The sequence below is a fragment of the Oreochromis niloticus genome, linkage group LG18 (genome assembly GCF_001858045.2).
Source record: "Oreochromis niloticus isolate F11D_XX linkage group LG18, O_niloticus_UMD_NMBU, whole genome shotgun sequence".
NCBI lineage: Eukaryota > Metazoa > Chordata > Actinopteri > Cichliformes > Cichlidae > Oreochromis > Oreochromis niloticus.
Genome location: NC_031982.2, coordinates 9,091,436 through 9,115,317, shown reverse-complemented (window position 1 = coordinate 9,115,317; position 23,882 = coordinate 9,091,436). Strand labels below are relative to the sequence as shown.

At 38.9% G+C, this 23,882-nt stretch overlaps 1 protein-coding gene across 2 annotated transcripts in view; it reads left to right on the top strand.

The window, feature by feature from the left end:
- The first annotated feature begins 1,587 nt into the window (after nt 1-1,587).
- LOC100690322 (cAMP-specific 3',5'-cyclic phosphodiesterase 4B) overlaps nt 1,588-23,882 on the top strand; it is a 45,896-nt gene continuing 23,601 nt past the window's right edge. Inside the window, exons 1-7 of one of the 2 annotated variants that reach the window (XM_005458065.4) lie at nt 1,588-1,740; nt 3,821-3,889; nt 12,526-12,667; nt 17,486-17,733; nt 22,734-22,928; nt 23,036-23,072; nt 23,598-23,668. In XM_005458065.4, the coding sequence (XP_005458122.1) occupies nt 12,626-12,667; nt 17,486-17,733; nt 22,734-22,928; nt 23,036-23,072; nt 23,598-23,668 (593 nt within the window). In that variant the 5' untranslated portion in view covers nt 1,588-1,740; nt 3,821-3,889; nt 12,526-12,625. Of the gene's footprint in view, nt 1,741-3,820; nt 3,890-12,525; nt 12,668-17,485; nt 17,734-20,229; nt 21,269-22,733; nt 22,929-23,035; nt 23,073-23,597; nt 23,669-23,882 lie in introns of those variants that run through there. The other variant, XM_019347458.2, reaches the window with a different exon arrangement.

Genomic DNA, 23,882 nt, shown 5'->3' with positions numbered 1-23,882 from the left:
TCCATCACTACGTGACTGCTGGTCAGCAAACCTGGGAAACCCGCAGATCATTGGAACTATGCCGCGTAACCGCTTCCAAGACATCATGCAACACCTACGCTTTGATGACAGGTCCACCCGCAGTGATCGAGCAAAGACTGATAAGTTCGCTGCAATTTCCAGTGTGTGGGGATCATTTGTCACCAACTGCATCACGTGCTACAACCCTGGTCTACATATCACCGTTGATGAACAGCTCTTCCCATCAAAGACTCGGTGCTGTTTCCTGCAGTATATTGCAAGTAAACCTGACAAGTTTGGGATCAAGTTTTGGGTGGCCTGCGACCTAAAATCCAAGTACATTTGCAATGTCCTCCCATATCTTGGCAAGGACCCCAATCGTCCCAGTGGGGAGAGACTGTCTGAAAATGTAGTGATGAGGCTGATGGAACCATTCCTAGACAAGGGCAGAAATGTTACCACGGACAATTTCTTCACATCGCTTTCACTTGCACAAAAACTTCTTAGACGGAAAACCACCATCCTCGGCACAGTCAACAAGATTCGCCGGGAAATTCCTCAATCCGCTAGATACAAAGATCGCAATGAATTCACCACTCAGGTAGGCTGCAGGTCTTTTGTGGTTCTATGTTTATGTGTTTCATTGTGTGTAAAAGTGCTATGGAAATAACAATTTATCTTATTTCTTAGGTGTTTTCAACCTCTGCTGCCACGCTGACGGCGTATGCGGCCAAACGGAAGAAGACAGTCTATATTCTTAGCAGCATGCACAGCGTGGTTCAGACTGATAACACCACCAAAAGGAAGCCAAACACTGTCACCCTTTACAACACCACAAAGTGTGGCGTGGATGTGATGGACCAGATGGTGCGGGAGTACACGGTCCGCAGAGGAACACGGCGCTGGCCAGTTGCCGTGTTCTATAACATGATTGACATGGCAGCACTGAATGCACATGTGCTGAATCAAGCATGCACCGGGACGCAGGAAAGACGGGTGGACTTCCTGGTGGAGCTTGCAAGAGAGTTGGCTAACTCTCATATGGCTGGGAAGAAGGCAAGAAAAGAACAGTTGCCTCAGACACAACCCTCCACACCTAGCCCTGGCAAAAGAGCCACGTGTCAGGTCAAACACAAATGCAAGAACAATCATGCCACTGTGCGATGTGTTCACTGCTACAGATACACATGTGGTAAATGCAGACTACAGATACCATGGCAGTGCCAGGATTGTGAGTGATTGAAATGTACTCACTCACTTTTTATTGTTAGTTGTAAATATGTGTACAAATGGTTGTTTTTTTGTTTTTTTGTACTATTTTATCAATAAATCTCAGCAACAAAGGAAATACACTCATGTGTGTTGATTTCTCCCTAAGGCAAACTGAAATTCCTTGTGGCTCAGGAAACTAACCACTCCAAGTGGTTCACCATGGCCCCACCTTATTTACATAACAAAAGCAGCTGTTCACAGGTGATTAAGGATATTAGCTAAAAGCCTACCAGCCATTTGGCTCGACGGTGGGTTTTCTAGGTAGAAAAGCCAAATGACTAATCTCTGGGACTTCTAGTGTTAAAGCCAATCGATGCGCTCGCGAGGTCGTGAAAGGGATCGAGCGCGAATGGCACAAATGGAACCTAATAAAAGGGGGCGCGTGCTCGGAGCGCAGCACAGGAACAGTGCGTACAGTTTGTTGCAGTAGACACGAGCGCGTCGGAAAACGGATAAAGCCTATCACTGGTAAGAGACCACGTTTAACCTTTTTCTTATAGACAAACTGTCGTTTTCTTTAGCTTCCAGGAAAATAAATAAAGAAAAAAACTTACCGAGCTTATCATTTGTACATTCAGAGCTTTATGTTGTTTTTCCTCTCTAGCACACAACAATAGCCCACGCGACATTTTTGAAGTTTTGATAAATGTGTGCAGCATCCCTTTAAAATATGTACAGGAAAGGATAATGGAATAAGTTATTTCAGATATTTGCGAAAAATTGTGTTTTAGGACGTTCAGGTGACAGGTTTCCGTAATTTGAGCTGTACCGTGGCTATTCTGGGTGGAACACGATCGGCACTCGGATGTCTTGAGTTGCACTGAAAGGTCTTTTGATTTAGTCATATCACGCAGTTTTCGTGTCTCTGTGCAGGCTGTGGTCCTTATCTCTCTGGTGACTTTTCTTTGTGGGCATCTCCCTTCCTGTTGACAGTCGACTTGTTCAATTTTTTTAGTGTGTGTTACACTAAAAACATTCTTAGATTCTCAGGTTAGACGCACTTTACTGAGTCTAACCTAAGAATCTGCACAGATGTTTCTCTTGGAGTGTGACGATGAGGTTAAACAAGGCAAACGCAATCAAAGTTAGTGATTTCTCTCCTACACAAGCGAGTTTGATTTATGTCTGAGTTTGGGACAATTGTGTGGGTGGCGAGAAAGGGAGTATTTGTGTACTGTAGATGATGTGATGGAAAGCTTGGATAGACCCACATTAACACAACCTGTCAACCCATTTAGCAGTGAAGTCAGGGTAGGATGAGGTCAGTCAAAGATGGATAGCACTAGTTAGGCTCATTATTTTAACTTGCTCGAAAAATCATGATAATATTCTAGTAGATTGATGTGTCTAGCTTTAATGAATATAGGTCCACAGTAGTGACATATTTACTGGGAATGGCTCCAACACTTTCAAGTTCATTATCTCCCTTTGAGTTTTTGTTGGTGCTGAACTTTGTGAACTTTAATTAATAAAGCCATCACTGTTTGTCATCTTATAAAAGGTCTTTTACCATCTTTCACAGCACTAAGTGGGGCACAACAGTAGCCATTGATTGGTACATGAATATCCACCCGTAAAACTAAAGCACAACGCATAGATACTAAAATGTCAGCAGACTGGTGATGTCATCAGTTCTTTCCAAATGCACTGTTTGCTGTGAATGCTACTGTTAGTAGCGTGGAGAATATAAGTCATTTGCACCATTTTATTAATTTCACAATTGTTAACATTGAGACCGACTTTTGAGAGTTTCTGTTTCTTTTTTGTGGGAGCCTTTTGTTTTGTGCAGGAGTGAGTCTAGATACTTGGCTTTGTGGATTTGTAACAGCATATTTTTGAATGTATGCCTTTTTTTATTCCAAAGTTTGAACATTAAAAAACACCGTAGGTTTAATTTTTTTCCTCTTCTTAATAATCACTTTTCAGAGCTTTGCGTTGGTTCTGCATCCGACACGAGCTCCCACCCCACACCCCATAGTTGTGACATTTTGCTGGAATGTCACATATTGACGCATGTTACATTTCTGAAATTTAGCTGCATTTCCCTTTAAGCCCAGCTCAAAGCATTTATGATGTCCGTTGGGTTGTGGGGTATGAATTCAGCTGGCCTCTTTGTGATTTTATTCTCACACAGGGCTGACAAAGAGGGCACATACATACAGCTTTTTGTTGGGCGGGCTGTCAGACAGATGACTCACTTAGTGGTTGCTCGGTTGGTGGTACTAATGATGATGTTGTTACTGTCCTACCTTTCTTGTCACTGAACTGTGATGTTTGGCTTCCAGCCGGTTTTTGTCATGTTTGGGTGGAAACTCCAGCTGACTGGAAATATAGAAATCACTACATGTATGATTGAATGCACAAGCACAGAATATGGTATATAGTTCCCCTAAGAGATATATCATGGACCATTGGTGCTGGTCTACAATCAATCGTGTAGTTTCAACTGACCAAAATACTGTGATCAGTCAGCATTTTTTCCTTCTCAAAGATTTCACTGTGAAATGTGATCAGTCCAGATATAATCCATACATTGTTTCTCCTTCAGGTCAAAAATTTGCTGATGTGAATTCCTGCTCGCCCGTTCACCACTGTCTCAAGGAGAACAGCTCCTTCTGTAAGTACACCTTTGCAGTCACTCAAAGGAAATATTGTGGCCAGAATCCACTTTATAGGTATTATAGAGTATTATATATTTTTCTATTAGTTTCCATGCAGAGGAATTCTGCTTGCAGTATATTGCAGAGCTGCTTGTTGAAATTGCTCGGTACAATTTTATATCAAGTTCATAATTCAGTGCACTGGGATTATGGGCATTTGTACTATGTGACATTTTCAGAATGCATATGCGGTAGGTATTAATATGATGTGTGAAATTGTTTTTCAAGAAAAAATACATAACTAATCCTCCCCTCAGATTTCCCACTTTCCTTAAATGATTTCTTAAAGTGCCTTAAATTGTGGTTTTAAAATGTTGGCCAGACAAATTGAGCAATTTGAAGGCATCTGCTTATCAGCACAAGGTTTTAAAATCAATATTTTCAATTATTTTTTTAATCAATTTTGTTTTTGTTTACTCAAATAACATATATATATTTTGTTTATGAAATTGTCCAAAATATATAAAAGAAAAATCAGACATCTGTCACGTAAGGTAACACAGGCTCAGTGAATTTAAAGTACATGGACATAGTGTATAGATTCCTGTTAAAGGCCAGATCTGAAGCAAGAAACCTGAATATACTAACAGCAACAAATGAAGGAAATATTGGCTAGTTCTTATTCAGTTAGTTCTTGTTGCAGAACAGATATTGGTATAGGTGCTGGTGGGAAAGAGAAAATGGTTCCCCAAGATAGCGTTGCAAAACTTTGTGTAGAGAATTTGTTCACTTCAACTCAAGGAGTATGTCCCAAGAGGACAGATCAAAGCTTCACAATGATTCATTTCTGGATTTGCGGTAATGTTTACATGGATGTTGCCAGTGATGATGCTCACCAAAGGCCCTATCAGTGAACCATCCCCACCCCCACCTCCGAATCCTGCACACCATGCCAAGCCTTCTGTTACCGCCTTACTCCCCAAGTCAGCTGTTATTTTTCACTCTAAAAGCTTTAGCCTGTGTAGTTGGTACACCAAGTTTCCTCTTGTAAATGGATACTTGACGAAGAGCTGACACCGACAGTACTTCAATCACAATACCTGAGTGCATGTTATTAAAGCGACTTGAATATGATGGGGTAATCAGCGTGTGAGTGTTTTTTCAAAGCTGGCACTCTCTCGTAATTATTGCTGGTTTTGTCAGAAACTCTTAGCAGTGACTCATCCAGAGTCACTGCTGCCATGTGTCCAGTGTCCAATCCCCATCAATTATGTGTAATTTTGTTCTTTTTGTCTGAATCCACAACATCTAAGGCTCATGATGAACTAAACATTTTTTGTCATTTCTTTGACAAAAGAAATTTGTATTTGTGTTTTTAAACCAATCAAGTCAGTCTGTAAGACAACAAAGCTGGAAATCGGTCTACCTCCCCCATTACTGTTATTCACAGTGCCAATATAACAAGCACATGCCGTGAGAGAAGAACAATCTACAAGTACCAACAGGCTCAGAGAGTCTGGCCTACCCATTCTCTCTCTCTCTCTCTCTCTGTGTGTCTCTGGCTTTCTGTGTCTGTACAGTAGGGCAGTGGGTTCCCTGTGGCCTCCACAGTGACGTCATATTTCAGCTGCCACAAATTGGTGTGTTGTTTCTCTCCCTCCTCAACAAACTCCTCTCAGTCTTCGCTCGTCTGAAAAGCTCATTTCTGCTTGAATCTGCTTTTGCGCTGAATGCAAATGTGACTTAGTTTAGAGCTCTCAACTGCAAGCAGTCTAAAATGAGAAATGCTCATTAACATTAGGAAATTCAGTTGTTGATTGAAGCTTAAAAACAGTGTAAAACTATTAATTAATCTTTGAAAGGTTTCTTCCTTCATAACGTATTTGATAAATATTTATAACACTTGTAGTTGTGTTCATTCAGTTGTGTTTCATTCTTAATCAATTGTTTATTGAAGGCACACCAAAACAGATTTCAAGTTTTATTATGCTGTTGCCAAATATAGGTTAGTTGAAAAATACAGCAAAAAAGAAAGAGAAAAGAGTGTTATGCCTAGTTCATTTTCTGCTATTAATGTTAAGTTGCCATTGAAAATAGGAGCATATGAAAACCAAATAAGATTTTGAAATCCATAATAATCTGTTTTAAGCAGGAATAGATAACAAGTTAACGTTTCAACTCATTGTAGGATGTCTTCCTCTCTCTTGTGCTCACATTTATTAGAATTATGAACAACATAAGACTGTCTTGCCAGGGGGGGCCACTGGGAGAGCCAGCAAATTTTGGGGGGTTGGGCAGTGCCCCCCTTAGCCCCTCCTTGGTGGCACCCCTGGTAGAGACAAGCAGCATTTTGCTTGAAAGCTTGCTTAAAAACTGAATTATATAAATAGTACTGTAGTTACAGATAATAGTTACAGATTACTTTCAGCTAATCAGTTGCTTGGACTAAACATTTTAAGCCTGTGTAGAAAATTGCCTCTGACATATTTTTGATCTGTAACAAATATCTTTCTATTAAATGATTATTCATATTTGTGGATATAATTATTTCAGTGTGCTATAACTATGTAAATACAAGTACACCTGCATGAAGTGCAACAACTGCTTTGTGTGTAGAACAAGCCTACACACACAGTGTGGGACGGATGGATAAAAATAGAAAAATAAGACTGCCTAAAACTTGCTGCAACCGTCTAACAAGTATTTTTCTTGACATGCAGTTCTTAACCTTGTACATTCAAAGGAAATTAACAGATCAACTCTGTGCTGAAGGAGCCTGGCAAATATTGATTGGTATCATATTCAGCGCTGTAGGAATTACATTAATATGGATCTTTCTAAAATGGTGCCTGGAGTGCTTTTGTGAAAGCAGAAGTTCTTCAATCACATATAACATTCTGTGATTGTCTGTTTAATGAAGCCAGGAAGCCTATAAATAGTGTCTATACATTTACTCCAGTTGGCAAGTAGATATTCCAGAAGTTCTGCAAAAAAAGCAAGTACTTGTCACTAGCTTAGATAGTTTTCATTGAAATTCCATTTGTAATGCATACGTGTCTCTCCTCTTGGGAACAGGCCTAACTTTGGCTTGTCATTTTTCTCAAGCTGTTACATCTACAAAACAGCTTTTTTAGCATTATGCACCACAACGTACTATTTTTCAGGCTTGTGCAAATATAAGTAAGTAAGTAAGTAACCTTAAAACTGTGCAAATTAAAGAAATGACTCTGGAGATATTGTCCTCCAGGAGGCCTGATTATTTATTTTTCTTGTCGTCTGTTTGCTCTTTGAAGGTTGTAAATAGTGATTGTCGTAAACCTACAGCTACATGTCTGCCAGATTAGACTCGACAGATAAAGTGTGCAAATGTTTTTGAAATGCAGTGCGTGATCATTGAGCTGTTTCATTTGAATCACCCTACAATAACATATTGATGTCTTTCGGCTTAAATGAAACTGCGGGTGGCTCTGACTTAGTCTTCATTTGGATGAGTTTCAGTTCCCTTTTTTGCATATTTAGCCTATGATTTGAAATGTCAGGAGGAAAAAAACATTATGTCTTTGTTATCTTTCTGAGGCAGTAAAACAAGACCACTCAACCTCTTGCATTTGGTCATATAGATGAGATACAATCTGTGAACAGCCTGCATGTTTAAATTGCTGTTCTGTAGGACTGAATAAAGTGTATTCAGTGGGATTTAGATGGAATAAACGTGGGTGGGCATAATAGTCAAATGGAACCTAATGTCGACAGCTGTCTTGTCCTGTGACCAGTGCTAGCTTCTCCATTTAGCATTCACACATTGAATATTCAAAACTTAAACAAAGATTAATTCAACACAGAATAGTTCAACGCCAGGTCAATGAAGTCAGTTTGCCAAATAAATACATGTCATATAAGCAAATCTCTGGGTGTTAGTAAATGATAAATGTAAAGTTATTCCTTCAGAGTTGTGCCACACAGATGGCTTCAAAAGCCCGCCTTGTTGGACTTCAGAGTAACTGAATGTAATATTAACACAGTTCCACGCATGATTTCTTTACCCCTCTTTGTTTTACCACCACAAAAGGTACCTTTGTGTGGGTGACCAGCTGTTTTCAATTAATGACTCACCCTTCACAGCTCTCCATTGTTCATGGGTGCTGTGTGACATAGATTAACTCGTCAGATGGCTGAATTTTGTCACTTCTCGTTTTCGGCCATGCAGACCTCTGATTGCAGACGCTAGTTTTTGTTAGCATTGTGAACTTCCCATTTACTGTGCATGCTCTTACGGCATTAAGGCATTTCCCTGCTTCCCCAATTCAATGCTTTTGTTTTATTTGATGTTCACATTTATTGACTGTAACAGGAAACCATAGAACCGATGGAAACCCCACGCAAAATATAGTATCACTAACTACAATTTTAATAATCTAATTCGTGCAGTTTATCATGTATCTCAAAATCATGCATCATCACACCTTGTAGGGATTGTAAATTATGTTTTGTAGGCAGTGTACTGTTATGCTGTCTTACACATATCTTGATTTGCCCCCCAATAGAGTTTATCTGATTAGGAAAATTTACACTTATAGTGTACTTTAAAGCTTTTTAGCTTTGGGTTGTGCAGTGACTGATTACTGTAAAGCCAAGGCTGTCCATGACCCTCACATTGCTCTCGAGTTGTAGATTAAGCAAAGATGCTTTGTTATTTTTTCCCCTTAATGCAATGATAATATCCATATAGCACAATACTCTCTGATGTGCTCTTCAAATCCATGCCAAATTCTTACAATCACCATCTTGAGTGCTGCCTCATGACCATGCATTCTGGTACCCGCTTCACATCAACAATCAATTATTTGTAGAGGCAGAGACCAACCCCTGGGGGTGATCTTTCGCTGAGGCTGTGAGAATGGGAGGTCAGTGGAAGCTTTTTTTCTCTCTCTAGTAAGTCGAGGCTGTGTAATCTAGTGTCTTAAGTCCACTGATGTTTTGATTGAGAGTTATTTCATGCTCAAATGCTCAAGCCTCAAAGGGCTTTCCCTTCCTTAGATGCATTGAGAGAGCCCTGAAATTTTTATTAAGACGAATGGCATGTAGCAAGACTTTAAAGTAAGATTATGACAAACCTTTTTTTTAACAGTAGTACATCTATATAATGGCTCCTTGTTGACAGTGAGCCTCAGTTGTCAATCTACTGATCTCCTTAAAATATTGTCTGAACTATAATGAACTAAAACGGAAACTAAACCAAACTTTGACAAAACACCATAATAGAAAGCAAATTATAACTTTGCTGTTTTACCTCAGTAAAAGTTGGAACAGTTGGAAATGCCACAGCTTTCAAATTGTAGCCTCAGAGGCATAGAAACAAATAATTAAACAGTGTATGCTATCTAAATTCACAATAAGTGGTCTCATAGAGACTGCCAACTCCCATAACTCCTTGTTTAAAAAATGTATTACATCTATACACTTACACTAAATTGGGACTTTTGGGCATGTTGTACACTGAGCACATGCTTCTCAGCATCTCTGATGAAGCAAGGACACAGTCATCTTTTCCTTTGATTAATTTTCCCAATAGTGTTAAAGCTTTAAAACTATTTTAGGATAACGTCTATCATTGCTGGACTTATATGGCATGATTCTGCATAACCTTTCACCATCTGCAGTCCTTTTTCACTACAATAGTCCTTGGCTTTCAGGTCAGGTCAGGCTGATAATCTGTAACAGCATGACCTTTATGTCAGGGCATGGGAATATATACCTTTAAGGATACTCTTACAGTGTTTTCTTCCTGGCGTAGGTGTCGCTTTTGAAGTAAATAATTGGCAAAAATGTAGCTTGTTGTTAATGATACGTTTATTAATAATAAAGAAAGAACATTCCAAACACATAACTTATGTGAAATTTTGGAAATTTTAATAATTGGGGCAATTATAGGTTAGCACTTACTTTAAAAAAAACCCAGCAACTTTGCCTTTGATAATGGTTTTTCCATTAAACATTATAAGTGCTAGTGAAGTCTCAGCCTTAGTCATCTTGAAAAATATTTTATTGGGTAGTTGTTAGAAAATAGTTCAGCGAAATTTATCACACATCCCAAAATTGTGACACAAAGCCAATAACACTAAGAACTCCTTAGACTAATATTATTGCTTTTCCTTGCATTAGTACTACAGATTAAGGTTTTTATAATTAAATGGGCTGAAAAATGTTCAAATATGTTTTAAATTTGTGGAAATTATTCTGTTATTTTAAACTATATAAAAATGACTGACTCTTAGAGTCTTAAAAAGAAATGTCACAGTCCCAGCTGCACTAGTTGCCGTTTTCAGTGTGTTGTTTTTCCCATGATTGTGGGCATTTCTTTCCCCACACAAGGATAGATCAGCATGTTGCTCCTGTCAGAAGAATTGCAGCTGCATACATCACCTAAAGCAAGTACTGTAGTGTTTTCAGGATTTCTGTATCAAAGGTTATCATAAACATATCAGTTTGGTGGCTGGTTTATTTTACATTCATCTTTGTACTTTTCCATTTCTGTTATTATTTTTAGTGTAATTGTTTACAGTTGCGAAAAAAAGTAAATCATATGAAACTTTTACAACATATTTGCACACTGTTTGAACCAGTGCCACGGTTAAAATTAATTTTTTATAAGTTAATGCTATAGTTAAAATAAATTAAAGAAATATCTAAAGAAAAGAACACTTCAGAAGAAAAGGTTGTGGATACCCAAGGTGTCTTGCTGAGGATTTAAAAAGCTCTCAAAATTATTTGAATTAATTGTTCCACTTTTCAGAAAATGATCTACAAGTGGCGTAGTTTTTAAACAACTATCAGTTTGTAGTAAAAAAGCAGAGCGCTTTATATGGAACAGTCACTTTTTCATTGGGAGGGCAGTTTGAAGTCACTTTCACACCACACATACACTAGGTGATTGTTTTGAACATCTATTAGCAAGGTTAAACTGTTTGTGGTTTGGAAATTTTCTTTTCATGCCATTTAACTTGGCAGCAGCTGGAGAGCACCGACGGCAGTCTCCCAGCAGTCCTACACAGACATTAACACAAGGACACAGTGCCAGCCAAATTCAGGTTAATGTGGGTGCCACACTGTGGGGATCAATCATGACATGGAAAACATTGATTTATGTCTGTCACATTGATTAGTCAGTCATTCCTGCCTTGCGGTGATTTTCCACCAGCTGCGGTCATTCTATAATTGATGAGTGTGCAGTCACTACATTCAGAGAAGCTGGCAGAAACTGGAACTGGGTTAAAAGCAAGCAGTCAAAGTGATACTTACTACAAAGCCAAATGAGTGGAGCTTGACCTAGGCCAGCTCTCTAGACCAAGTCGGGTGCCACTCATTTGCTAACAGCAATGCATGTCCTTTATGAGACAGCTAGGGACTTTAACCTAATGGGCATAAAAGTGTATATTGTTCATTGTTGAGGTCAGAATGTTAGGACCTCCATAGATGCTGGCATACGATCACACCATCATCATGCCTTTGCGACACCACCATCATTTTCAAAATCCTTCATTCTGCTTTCAGTTAGATGAAAGTTAGATGAGGTAGTGTAAAGAGCGACAAGGTACAAATTATTGGTATGATGCGGGAAATGAATGGCTTAATCAGTGCGTTCACCCAACAAACTGGGGTTCAAATCCTGTGTGAAACTTTAAATCTACTTGATTTGGAAAATATACCGTTTCACTACATTAGCTTGTGTGTGAAAGACTTTCCAACAAAGAGTCCTGGGCTCTGCAGTGAGCAGCATCTCACTAAAAAGCCTTCAGGCACAACTGTATGTATCACAACCCTAACTAATGAGTAATTCTTACCATACTATAAAAAACAAACCGTGGTTCTTTTTTTTCAACAACACCTTTTTTTTTTTACAGTAGTGCTTGTTTAAACGCTTCATATTTAAGAGGCTTGTGTGCGGTTTTAAGAAATACAAGACTAAGAGGGGCACATGATACAGATTATGTGATCAGCAAGAGATCAGAACAAAGCCATGATCACATTCTGTGTCCATCCATCCAATAGTTGTCAAAGATATTTCACTTACAGTAAGGAATGTCACTTTCATTATGACCATTCGAAAAAAAGCCCTAGGCTTTATTTCTTGAGACCAAGAATGTCTGTAGAAAATTTGATGGCAACAAATAATTGTATTTCATTCTGATCCACAATGACTAACTAAGGCTAACACAATGGCATTGCCTCTCTAAGCCACACTGCTGGCGTAGATAGAATGCTTGTAAAAGTGATTATGGTTGCTTTAGTGTTAACACTGAAAGTATGCTAAGATTTCCAGTTGTGTTTTACACTTTTCTGAAGGGTTTTTACTGCCTTTAAGTTATATTACCTTTTATATGCTTTTTATCCAAATGATGGCATTTGTAAATCACTGATATGTAAATGCATAGAGAAAAGTAGTGTATCACAGCTCATGCAGTGTTGTTTCTTTGTATCAAATTATTCACTGCATGTACACCATATAGCCGGTCAAAACTGTTCAAGTCTGATGCAAGGCTAAAGCAAGTCTGACATCAAATGCAGACAGATTTACTATGATTGAGGCAGAATAACTTTTGGAATTTGCTACTTTAACATTGTTACCCACACCCTCCCTGCTTCACGTGTGCAGGCGTACTGGTGAAGCTGCCCACAGCACAGGACGCAGGAAAGAACTGAATTTTTGGAGGATCTGACACAGAGACGGAGAGTCTGGCTGCGCATCCCTCAGGATGAAGAAAAGTAGGAGTGCGCATGGAGTAACACCAGGTGATGTAAGTGCTGATTTTTTCCCACCAACCATCTGCTAAATCATGAGTCCGTCCATGCATTCAATAGCCTGCAATATGTAATTTCCTTTATCTGAAATTCTGTGCCTCACTATTAAGGTTTCTGGTTCCGTATTTGTGCACTTTCCATATATTTTATAATATTTGTCTTCCTTGTGTTTCCTTCTGAATAAAGGTAGATTGAGCTCTAGCAGGAAAACATACTGCAGTATGTCTGTGTGGTGGTCAGTGACTCACAAACAGATGACTGTACTGTACACAAGAGACTGCTATCTGGTAGAATACACCGCAGAGATGGAGATGGTGTGTGTGTTTGTGCGTGTGTTCATGATTTGTGTGTGTACGAGAAAGTGAAGATGGAGATCGAGATTTGAGGAGTGACTTTAGAAGCAAGAGGCAGAGTGGGCCGAGGATGAACGTGTTAAAGTACAGCTCACACTAGGAAACATTCAGGGCATAGACTGAATGGAAACATGGATAAGAGGAGGAAGGACAAGGATCTGACAGAGAGGCCCATCTGCTTCTCCTCTGTGTCAGTGGTGTTTATGACTGGGCAGGCAGGCCAGTTCATTTACACTGACATTGTCCAACAGGAGCACAGAGGCCAAGTAAAATCCTGGATGATGAAAGTTTTCCTGCTGTGACTGGCCTTTATCACCCTCTATCCCCTTTAGAATTTATTACGCTTTGCAAAAATGTATTTCTTATTTAAATTTATTGCCTGCCTAATGCAAAGCATTTCTGTGCTGTGTTTGCTTCTTAGCTGAAGGAAATATCCAGTGTAATGTAACATGATGGTTAATCATGACAAGATATATAACATTTTTTACTTTTTTTGTATTTTTACTGTAATGCAAACATTTGTTTTGGTAATGGTGGTCACATTTTTGATAGCTTCATAATAGAGCTCTCTTTTCTGAACCTTATGATGTCAGCCATTTCTTTCCCTTGCTACAGTTTGTTAGGGCAAATATCTAATCAGCCAATTACATGGCAGTAACTCAATACATTCGGTGCATGGTGAAGGCGTCCTACTGAAGCTCTGAATGGAAAAGAAAGTTGATTTCAGTATCATATGGTACCAGTATTGTAATGTGTTGTCCAGCACCTCTTTGAAGTAAAGCACCTTTGACAAAAGGGGTTCCAAACTGATACTAGTAAGGTGTACCTAATAAACTGGCTGGTCACTGGATATACTACATAGTACATTGGTGTGCCTTAAATATTTTTTCTTTAGTTGTTCTGTTTTTTCAGTCATTACTTACACTGCTTTTTATAACTGTGCACTGCAGTGTTTCCCACTATGTGAGAATTTGGCTGTGGCAGTGGGCTGCTGTAGTGTTCCCTAAATGACTCACATGTTGGCATTCGGTAGTTTTGAAAGTGTAACAGAGATTACTTTATTTAAAGAGATTTGTTTATTTCTTTTTATCCACCATATGTGTGTGTTAATTTTGTTCATTTTCAAGCTTGAGGTTTTTGTTTGCTTCACAGAGAAGATTAATAGCTCATTAAGCATGAATTCGCTATGCGACAGTGTTTGATGTGTCCTACCTTTCTTTTAGATTCTGTAGCACTTACATAATTAAAGCACGAGTCATTTTTCCCGTCTTTGCTGAAAGGTTTAATAATTCAGTCACTACATAAAGCCATGCTGTTGGAGCTTCACTCCTAAAGCCGTCTCATTTATGATCGCCTTTCTCAAAAAGGCTTTTTGGAAGTGCCCCACAAAACACTGGAGCTGTTTCAGCTCTGCAGCCAAGAAAGGCCTTTCATCTTCCTGGAGAAAACACCCACTCCACCTCTGTTTGACTCTGTGCAGCTACACTACCTCCGTTTGAGTTTCTGTTGTTTTCCTTTCATCTTAGTTCCTTTCCTTTTATGACCATGTTCTGACACACATTACAAATCCAGGTTTACTAATGTTTCGACCCCTGGCTTATACTTTATGTACAAGGTGAATTGGCCTTATACTTTCTTCCTGATGCCATGGGCAAGTGATCAGTGGAGAAATAGAATTACATAGCGAGACAACAGATGCAATCAATAAACAAATAATAAATAATTTACCCAATAACACTGACATATTGACAGGAGACTATTTAGTTCTCTGCTTGACAAGTGGTTTAGTAAATGGAAACAGACTTCGATTGGTTCTCTGGACAGTTTATGTTTTGCCAGATTTAATTTTCACCCATTTTCCTGGGAGAGGAAGAATATATCTTTAAAAAGACAGGAGCAATATGTCAGGCAAATTGCACAGAACGAGCCGGGGAGTGAAGAGCAGTGTGTTTACTGACAATCAGAAAGGACAGCACACTCCCATCTCTGCATTGGTTTCTTCAACCATCTCGTGTTCACTCTGTCATTCGGAGTCTTTTCCTTTCCTGTTCTCATCTTTTTTGCAGTTATCTCTCATTTATGTCTTGCAGGGTACTTCCCTGCTATTACTTGTCAGTCACATTGATTGGAAAGAGGAAATGGGATGACATAATCTTTCTCTCACTTCTCCCGTTAGACAGACACCAGCCTGTGTACACTGTCAGTCAAATATCTATATGTTGTCCAAACATCTATCCGTTTGAGCACTCAGTTCAGTTTACCATGTGCTTTCCATACACCAGTGAAGAATCACTGCTGTAACTGGATAACCGTATTACCTGGAATGTTTTTCTCAGTGGTCATTTCGAGATTGACAGAGAAGATTTGTCAAGTTTTTCATGGGCGCCATCCACATATTGAACTCTGCTGCTCCACCCACAGATGCATTTTCCTTACAAATGTGGGACATTTTAGGGGAAATGAACAGGATTTCCAACGGTATCAGATTTGGTGAAATAATTGATTAAACACAATTTTCCTTACTTTTTGAAATATTGCTGTTATCTAGTTAGCATATTAATGTTATCCTATTACTTTTTATTAATCCAAATATTGAGAGCATAATTATGTTTTTGAAAGTTACCATATAATTATTCCTTATTGTGGTAATCAAATGTGCTTCCCAATTTTGATCCTGTGTTTTTGGCTCTTTATTACACTGTGACTTAAATGTGATACTATACAAAGATTAAACTCCCAGTGTTGCCATGCAATTAATAAAATATCATGTAAAGAATCTTCATTAATGTCTTTAATGCCTTAACCAACTATAATATCACTAAAGTCTGGATCTACATTTTTATTTTATTTTATTTTATTTTTTCAAAATGAGAGGTGAATCAGTGTGTAATGATATTTGATTGATTTAGGCATGAGTAGTGAATCAGAAGCACAGTAGAGCCACAGCAATCGAGTAAGTAACTTTTACTTTGTGCTGTTTTAATTTCAAGTGAATAATTTTTTTATTTTGTTATTTTTATGTCAGCATCTGTCTTCTGTATTTCAGAATGGGGATGTGTACAGAATAAATTCATTACAGTTTTCTGGTTTTGATTATATTGCAACTCTAGGACTTGGTTTCTGCAGAAGTGTAGCCTTTTCTTTGGGTCATTGGATCAGAAGTGCTGTAATTTAAATGTGATACATTAAGACAAACAATTCTGGCCCTCACTACTTTTTTAACCCCAGTTTCATTTCTAAGTGGTGTCTGTGAAATAGGTTTATTTGAATGAATCATTGCATGGCTTGTCCACTAGAGAGCACTAAGTTCATTATTCAAGTTGTTCCATGTGTTCACAGCTGTCTTAAAAAATCTATACTAAGACTGTTGTTTATATCAAGTGTTTACATTAGAAAATACACTGCAGAACAACATAAGAGTATTTGCCTCAGATATCAGATACTGACTGGGTTAAAGAGCCTTGTTGTTGTTGTTAAACAGTGGTAAGCTTTCTGTCTGGATCACAGGGAGGTTAGACTGTAGCTTCACGCTCTTTCCTTTTCACACTAGCTGTCAGCTTCTGTATTTCTCACTCTTCTTGTCTGTCTAGCCTCCTGTGGCCACATTGACATAATAAACCAAATCATTTCTCGATAGCCTCAGACTCATTCTAGGAATTCTTCAGTCCCCGTCCTTTCCCCCTCTCATTGTTATTGTGCTTCATATGCTGCTTGTCTGCATGAAATCTTTGACGTGTTTAATTTCTTCTTGCATGCTGTGAACATAAACTGTTTTATATATGCAGAATGAGCTCTGGCAGCCCATTTCTGTTTCCTCAGTACGCTGACTTGTTTACAACCCATCATTTCAATGAGTCACTCTGTGATCCATACTGGAACCTTCATGCTAAAGAAGGCGCACTAAACATACAATATTTACACTCTGCACAGCTTCATCGACATAGAAGCTGGCACTTTTTATTTATTATTATTTATTTATTTATTTATTTTTGCATTTCCAACCGTAGCTGGAAGCCTTAGGTTTTGCAGTTGACCGAAAAAACCTGAGGCTTGAATTCACATGAATTAAGTGCAAATGTTTGTTGGCTGAAGGATGATGCGATTATAATTTAGTGGTCAGAGGTCACAAAATATATTTTTGGCCACAACTCACACTACATGTGCAAATTTTGACAAAATGTCTAATAAGAAGGATATTTACATAGAAAGGTAAGACGTGGATGTAAAGTAGAGTTTCACTGGCCTGTGAATGCATAAAACTTCAAGGTGTTAATTTCATCTATCCATTTTTATGTTTTAAATCATGTTTTTCCCCCATGGTTTTACATTTTATCCTCTTATTTATAGTATTTGTTATGTGCTATGTGCATTTTTACTCCTTTAACATTTTCCCTTACCGATTTTCTTTTTCTGAGACAATTTCGTATCAAAGCTAATCAATCATTATCTCCTTTCTGTCAGGAAAATAAGGAGCCTCCTGTGGGACAGTTTTCTGCAGGCAACACTCTCGGGGTGGAGGTGTGCAAAGTCCACAGGCGGTTTTCTGGCAATCTGCAGCTGCCTCCGTTGTCATGGCGACAGGCGGAGAAGGAGAGGGAAAGGGGAAGGCCGCTCACACCAGAAGAAGATCCCGGGACCCATACCAGACCTACGAGCCTGCCCATCGCCTCTCTGCCTCGCATTGACATCACACAGGCTGACCCTGACAGGTGAGGCTGTGATAAACACATTGACGTGCTCAAACGCTTTATAAGGCGGCACCGATGCTGCGCACGTTTGGGCAGATTTTTTTTCCATGTACTTCTCTGCATTTGTGCTTTTGTTGTGCTGCAGTAATAATGTAGTAATTTGAGAAAAGCAGCACAGCTTGTGTACCGGGTAACAGCGGGAGGCCGGTGTTTTCTCCCATCTAGATCTGACATTAGATTTGCAAACAAGCAACAAAGTTGGCATTTATGATTTTTTTTTTCAGCTCCCAGCAGTCTTCAGCACCTTGGTTTCTTCGTCTTCTTCTTCTTCTGTTTTTTATTTTTAACCCTGTCCCCTTGTGACAGAACACAGAGTTTTCTCATTTTTAAGGGGGCAGTTGTTTAACTGCAGTGTTGTTTTTAGTTTCTAGGCAGAGGAACAATAACAGACTGCTGGTCTATCCATTTTTTTTTTCAAACTATATAATATACCTGTAAGTATGATAAGAGGGGCACCTCAATCCACATCATTTCCTCAGGGAATAATAAAGTATTCTGATTCTGAACTGTTTGTCCAATTCAGAGTCACTGGGTGGCAGGACCTGATTTGAGCTGTCATAGGGTGAAAGGCAGGGTACATACTTGACAGCTCATGTGTCTATCGCAGTGACAACACAAAGAGGCAGACAACACATTCATGTTACGGCAAATTTAGAATCACCAGTCAAACTAAGATTCATGTGCATTGAATGCGGGAGGAAGCTAGAGTTCCCCAAAAAAACCCACACAGACACGGGAAGAACATGCAAACACTTGAAGTTGCTGAATAGCAGTTTCCCTTACGTATTATTTCGTTGAGCAATTATGATTCATCCCAACAAACTACTTTCTCTTTTGAGAGCTTTTGAATCTATTTGATCTGTTTTCCGTTGTATTTTTTGTTGCTTTCATCTGTATAAGACTTATACTATGTCCTCGTGCTTTTGAAAAACATGGGTTGGATTTATCTGGATTACAGGTCAGGAGCACAGAAACTTTTGCTCTGTTTATTGCACAACACTGGAGACGCCCCATAACTTTTTGCTTTGTTTTCCAGCTGCTTTTGAGTAGCCAGTCAGCTTGTTGATAAGGCTTCTGTTCATATTGATTAGCATTATAAATAATGCAGTGGGGGACTGTCTGGATGATATCAACCAATAAAAATGAATCATAAGTTCAGCCATATTTATTTCAGTTTGTGAGTGAATATTTTAGTGCAGTCTTGTCCGGCATCAGACTCGGTTGTAAAGCGGACTCTTTAATGGAAACTAGTGGAGAATTCAAAGGGGTCGGGTTGGGCCAGGCAGACTGTTGCAGTGTTACTTCTAGTCATTCTGGCCAGAAACTCTCACCAAGGTCCTCAGGCAAGCAGGCAACGATCAGACGTCTTCATCGATACAGACGCTTCACTGTAGCCAGCGCATGGTAAGGATATTCTTTTGGGGGTGTTAAAGAGAGAAGGAAATAAATAAAATAGAGGATCGAAACTCAAGTAGTGGGTTTGCTTGTCAGCTGTATTGTGTTTTTGAAGAGCTACAGCAGGTAGTTGGGATTGTGGATTTATTTAGTAACTCAGGCGGACCCTTATTTAGAAGTAGTTTATTTCAGGTTGTCAAAAATGTCCCTGCTCCAGGATGAGTTAGAGCCCAGGGGACTCATTTTTTAAAAATAATTCATTGGTGTGGAAAGATGCCTTGGAAAAAGACCCTGAAATAACACATAAAAAAAAGGATATTAGCAGGAAACAGTCCCCTTTATGTCATACCTTACGTAAGGTAAAGTTTATTTATATAGCCCAATATCGTGGGGTTGTCACTGCGAGCTTCCAATAAAACACACAGCAAACACTTTATTACGATAAAAGTGTGAGACACCTCTGGAAAGCCATTTGCGATTCTAGGACCAAAGCGATTGGCAGACATCCCTGTGCTGTACGTACAGCGTGTTGAAATACTCAGATGATGAAATTCACCCCTGGGGCGTGATTTCATCACAAACGTTTTAGTTCTTAAAATATTTTTAAAAGTACACGCTGAGCAAAGCAGCGTGCTGGGACTTTCTCCTCTGGGATCTACTTACATTAATGTGTGTGGCTAACCCATGTTGTTCTTATAGACTACGGCACGATTCTACCCTTTGTTTCCCTTCTTAAATAAATCCTTCTGTTAATGCCACAAACTTGGATTCATCAGAAAACAGGGTTTTTTTTCCCTCAATCGTCAGTTGTGAAACATTGGTAATGGTTTTATCCAGTCCAAAGAGTTTAGCCTTGTTTTTTCTCCTGAGAAGCCATTTAGCGACAGGCCATCTTTTGACAGTACTTTTCTTTTTCTGTTTTCTTTTTGGGACCCTCTATCTTTGATAAAATTAACTTCTAACTTTCATGTCTAAGTGAAAAAACCCAACATATCAATCTGCCGATAGCGTGATTACTTCTGGCCTGTCTGATTTTTCTTTAGATACGTCTGCTTATCATGCAACTAGAATTGACACTTTCACCTACTTATGATCCAAGTCCCACTACCACAGGGCTGCTTAGTGAGCAATGTTTTGCTGTACCAGGCAGCGACATGTAAGTTAAAATCTGACATTGTCTTATCTTTGATTTGATTAATAGTCTGTAAATAACCGTTCCTTCATTGTACCCCTCATAATCTCTGGTGGTTTTAAATGTTAATCCAAGCATCAGATTTCCTGACGATTTCCAGGCCTACGTGGAACTGTGACCCCGCTGTATATACTGTATATGGAAGGCTTTTAGTTAAGCTCTGGTTCTCCTCAGTCTTCCACATGTCAACCAAGTCAACAGACCTTCAGCCTAATCACAGAAATCAACTACTGTTATGGACATTGAGTTTTATAAACAGTAGCTAAGTACCAGAGAATTTCTAATAATACATTGTCTGCAATCAGAAGAAGAGCACAGCCATATTGCAGCTTTAATAACACATCACAGCATCAGAAACCTCCTGCTAGTTTTCCTCTTTATTTTACACCACACAGTCACTGTACTGTCTCTTAACACACAGATGTGTTTTTTTCTCATCTGGGGAAATATATACAGTGTACATTAAATGCACATTAACTATAATCTCCAAAGTTGGCAAATAAATGACGATCTGGATTTTCCACTTAATCCCGACGTCCCACTGTAAAGTCTTGTCGGCGCTGTGTTTTAATACAGAGGGATAAAGGACAGGCGGCCAGATAAACAGAGCGACTGCTGGTGCGTTTTTCCTGCGCTTCAGCCCAGATCTGCATGTTAGCATCTGCCAAGCCTACGTTATTCCAGCACGTGGGCTGCTACTGGACAGAAAAGGGAGGCTATAAAAGTGTGTGTGTGTGTGTGTGTGTGTGTGTGTGTGTATGAGTGAGCAGACACAGTGTCACTGTTTTATGTTGCTCGATGTGGAAGTGGAAGAGATAGAAAAATGTTTCGAAGGTCTCCTAGGTGCAGAGCTGGACATTTTGACTTCAGTGAGGAAGTTGTCAACAGAGCACACCTCTCAGCTCCAAGGTGATGTTTCAGTAGTTTTCTCTCTTTTTTTATTGCATTATAGTATTTTATATGTATATGAGTCCTTTTTTCACTCTACATGTCAATATTTTAGAAAAATAACTTCATTGGTAGATTTTAACATGATGCTCTTTTTTTTTTTAACCTTATTTTTCATTTCCACTGTACTGCATGTTTACTGAAAGTTCTGCAGTTGATCCGAATCTACAGAAATTGCGTTCATATGCTGTGGTTTCTTGATTGGTTTCACACTGTGGGATTAGATCCCTGTAGTTAAAATATGTTGTTTGGTGAAACTGAATGACGCAAAGCACAACACAGATGACGCTGGTCTTCCTGCATGTGTGTAATCAGAGTTCTCACATTAATCTGAGCTTCTCTGGCAGAGGTGTGGGACTGAGTGTCTCAGTGGGACACGCGCCTAGTTAATCCCACATGTAGGAGAAATTAAAGAGGCGGGCTTTAACGTGGAGAAAACATGAAGTGGCACTTCTAATAAAATGAAGTACCCATTTTTGTGTGTAAATGGTAATCAAGCTAAGGACTCTGAGTTATTTTTCCATTTCATGGTTTGTGGCATCTGCTATTCCTGCTGGGCCCTGACAGTTTGACCTTGCACCTCTAAACTCCTGTCCATCTGACCCAATCATCTGGTTACACAATAGCTCGTCCCTGTCCTCTGCACAAACTCTGTGGTGACAAACAGATTATGTCTCTGTGTGCATCTGTGGTGGTTTTTATTGATCAAACAATTATGGAGGAAAGCTGCATTTTTTTATGTGTCAGCTAAGAATGCTAAGAAAGGCCATAAATTCTACAATATTATATTGTCTTCCTTTTAAATAAGTTTATTATCATTAGTTCAATTTTAGTGTTCAAATACATTCATCTTAAACAATGAGGGAAGGTAATCAACATGTAGGCAGATGCTTGTGAGTGCATCAGTTACTGTAAAAGAAAACGTAGTTAGTAAAAAAGCAAAAATGTGCCTTGAATCACACAGCAGGGAGCTGGTCACTCTTTGTATGTCATTTCCTAACTGCTGGGTTTGAATGGAATTGTCAGTGTTCCAGTAAGAAACAAACCAGACAAGCAGATTACAGTAAAGCCAGCCCTGCTTGTACAGACAGTAAAGCATACTTATTTAATGAGTGTTATAGTTTTTTCTTCAGCTGTGGATGAATGGATGAGTAATTATTTTAGGACTCATGCAATAATCTACTTCCTGGATAGGATTTGTCAACATGTTGTGCAAGCCAGTACTTACAGGTAGATTACGGAAGGTATTTTCAAGATGACGATGATGATTTAAAAGTTAAATTTAAATGACAAGATTGATGATCAATCAGACTTTGGCTTATGCTTTTAAAACTAATAGATTTAAGAACTTGCTTTGCGTTGTAATGAATCACATCTTGATATTTTCTTCTTTTCCCCCCCTGATTGTTTTTTCACTTTCTTTTAGTTTTGAAGGGGAGAATGGCCCATCAGTGTGCTGCAGCCCATCAGACCCTCAGGCATCCCCAGGTTCAGGTCTGGTTCTTCATCCCAATATGGCAGCTTACGGCCAGCGGCGAGAGTCCTTCCTGTACCGCTCTGACAGCGACTATGAGCTATCACCAAAATCCTTATCCCGAAATTCTTCCATCGTTGGAGAATTGTGAGTGGTTTTAATCACAGCATTGTCACATTACACTCAGTGGTCAGTTAGCTATTTGTTTGTCTGTTTGTGTAACAGGCTTTGCTTTCATTACTCTCATTTTTCAGACATGGAGAAGACTTGATTGTGACACCGTTTGCCCAGGTAAGAGCTTGTTATAGCTCCATAGATCAAGTACAAAGAGCACCAATTATCTCAGAATATAAAACACAATTTCTCCCAATAACTTTTTAATCTAAATGTCCCATGGAGCCATATTGAACTGGTGGCAATGAGGTGATATAACAACATCGGCTTGGGAGAAGAACTCCACACTCAGATTTCAGCTTCATCGCAGAAATCTTCTGCAGACAAACAGTATAGAAATGTAGAAATAATATAGAGATATTTAGTGCCATATTATTTAATTACATTATTAAAAACAGTAATTTGCCCCAAAATAGTCATAAAATAAACGAATCACAATTCTTTAAAACACTTCTCTTTTAAACACATGGTAAAGTCAGTAGCAAAGGTTATTCTCCATGCTCTCCTGTGAGAGGTAAATTATAGTCCTTAAACATTTTTCACACTATTTTATTTTCATGCAAAATAGTCTCTTGTTTTAAATTTCACTTTTACTTTTTGCGCATTCTTTCTCTTACATCAGTCTTTTGATCTTCTCTTTAGGTTCTGGCAAGTCTTCGGACTGTTAGGAACAACTTCACCACCTTGACAAATGTACAGTGTGCATCTAATAAGTAAGTGGGATCATTATTAGTTTCTGTACTTAGAGTTTTTATGATCCACAATTTAATATTTATTTTTTATTAAGGAAAAATCTGCATGTGGATTTTAGTTTTTGGAGATACACCAGTAAGCCATACCATTAAAATCAGACTGGGACTTCTGATTGTGCCATGTGGTGTTTTGTAGAAGGCAGCAGATAAGAAGATAATCAGTGTTTGTCACTTC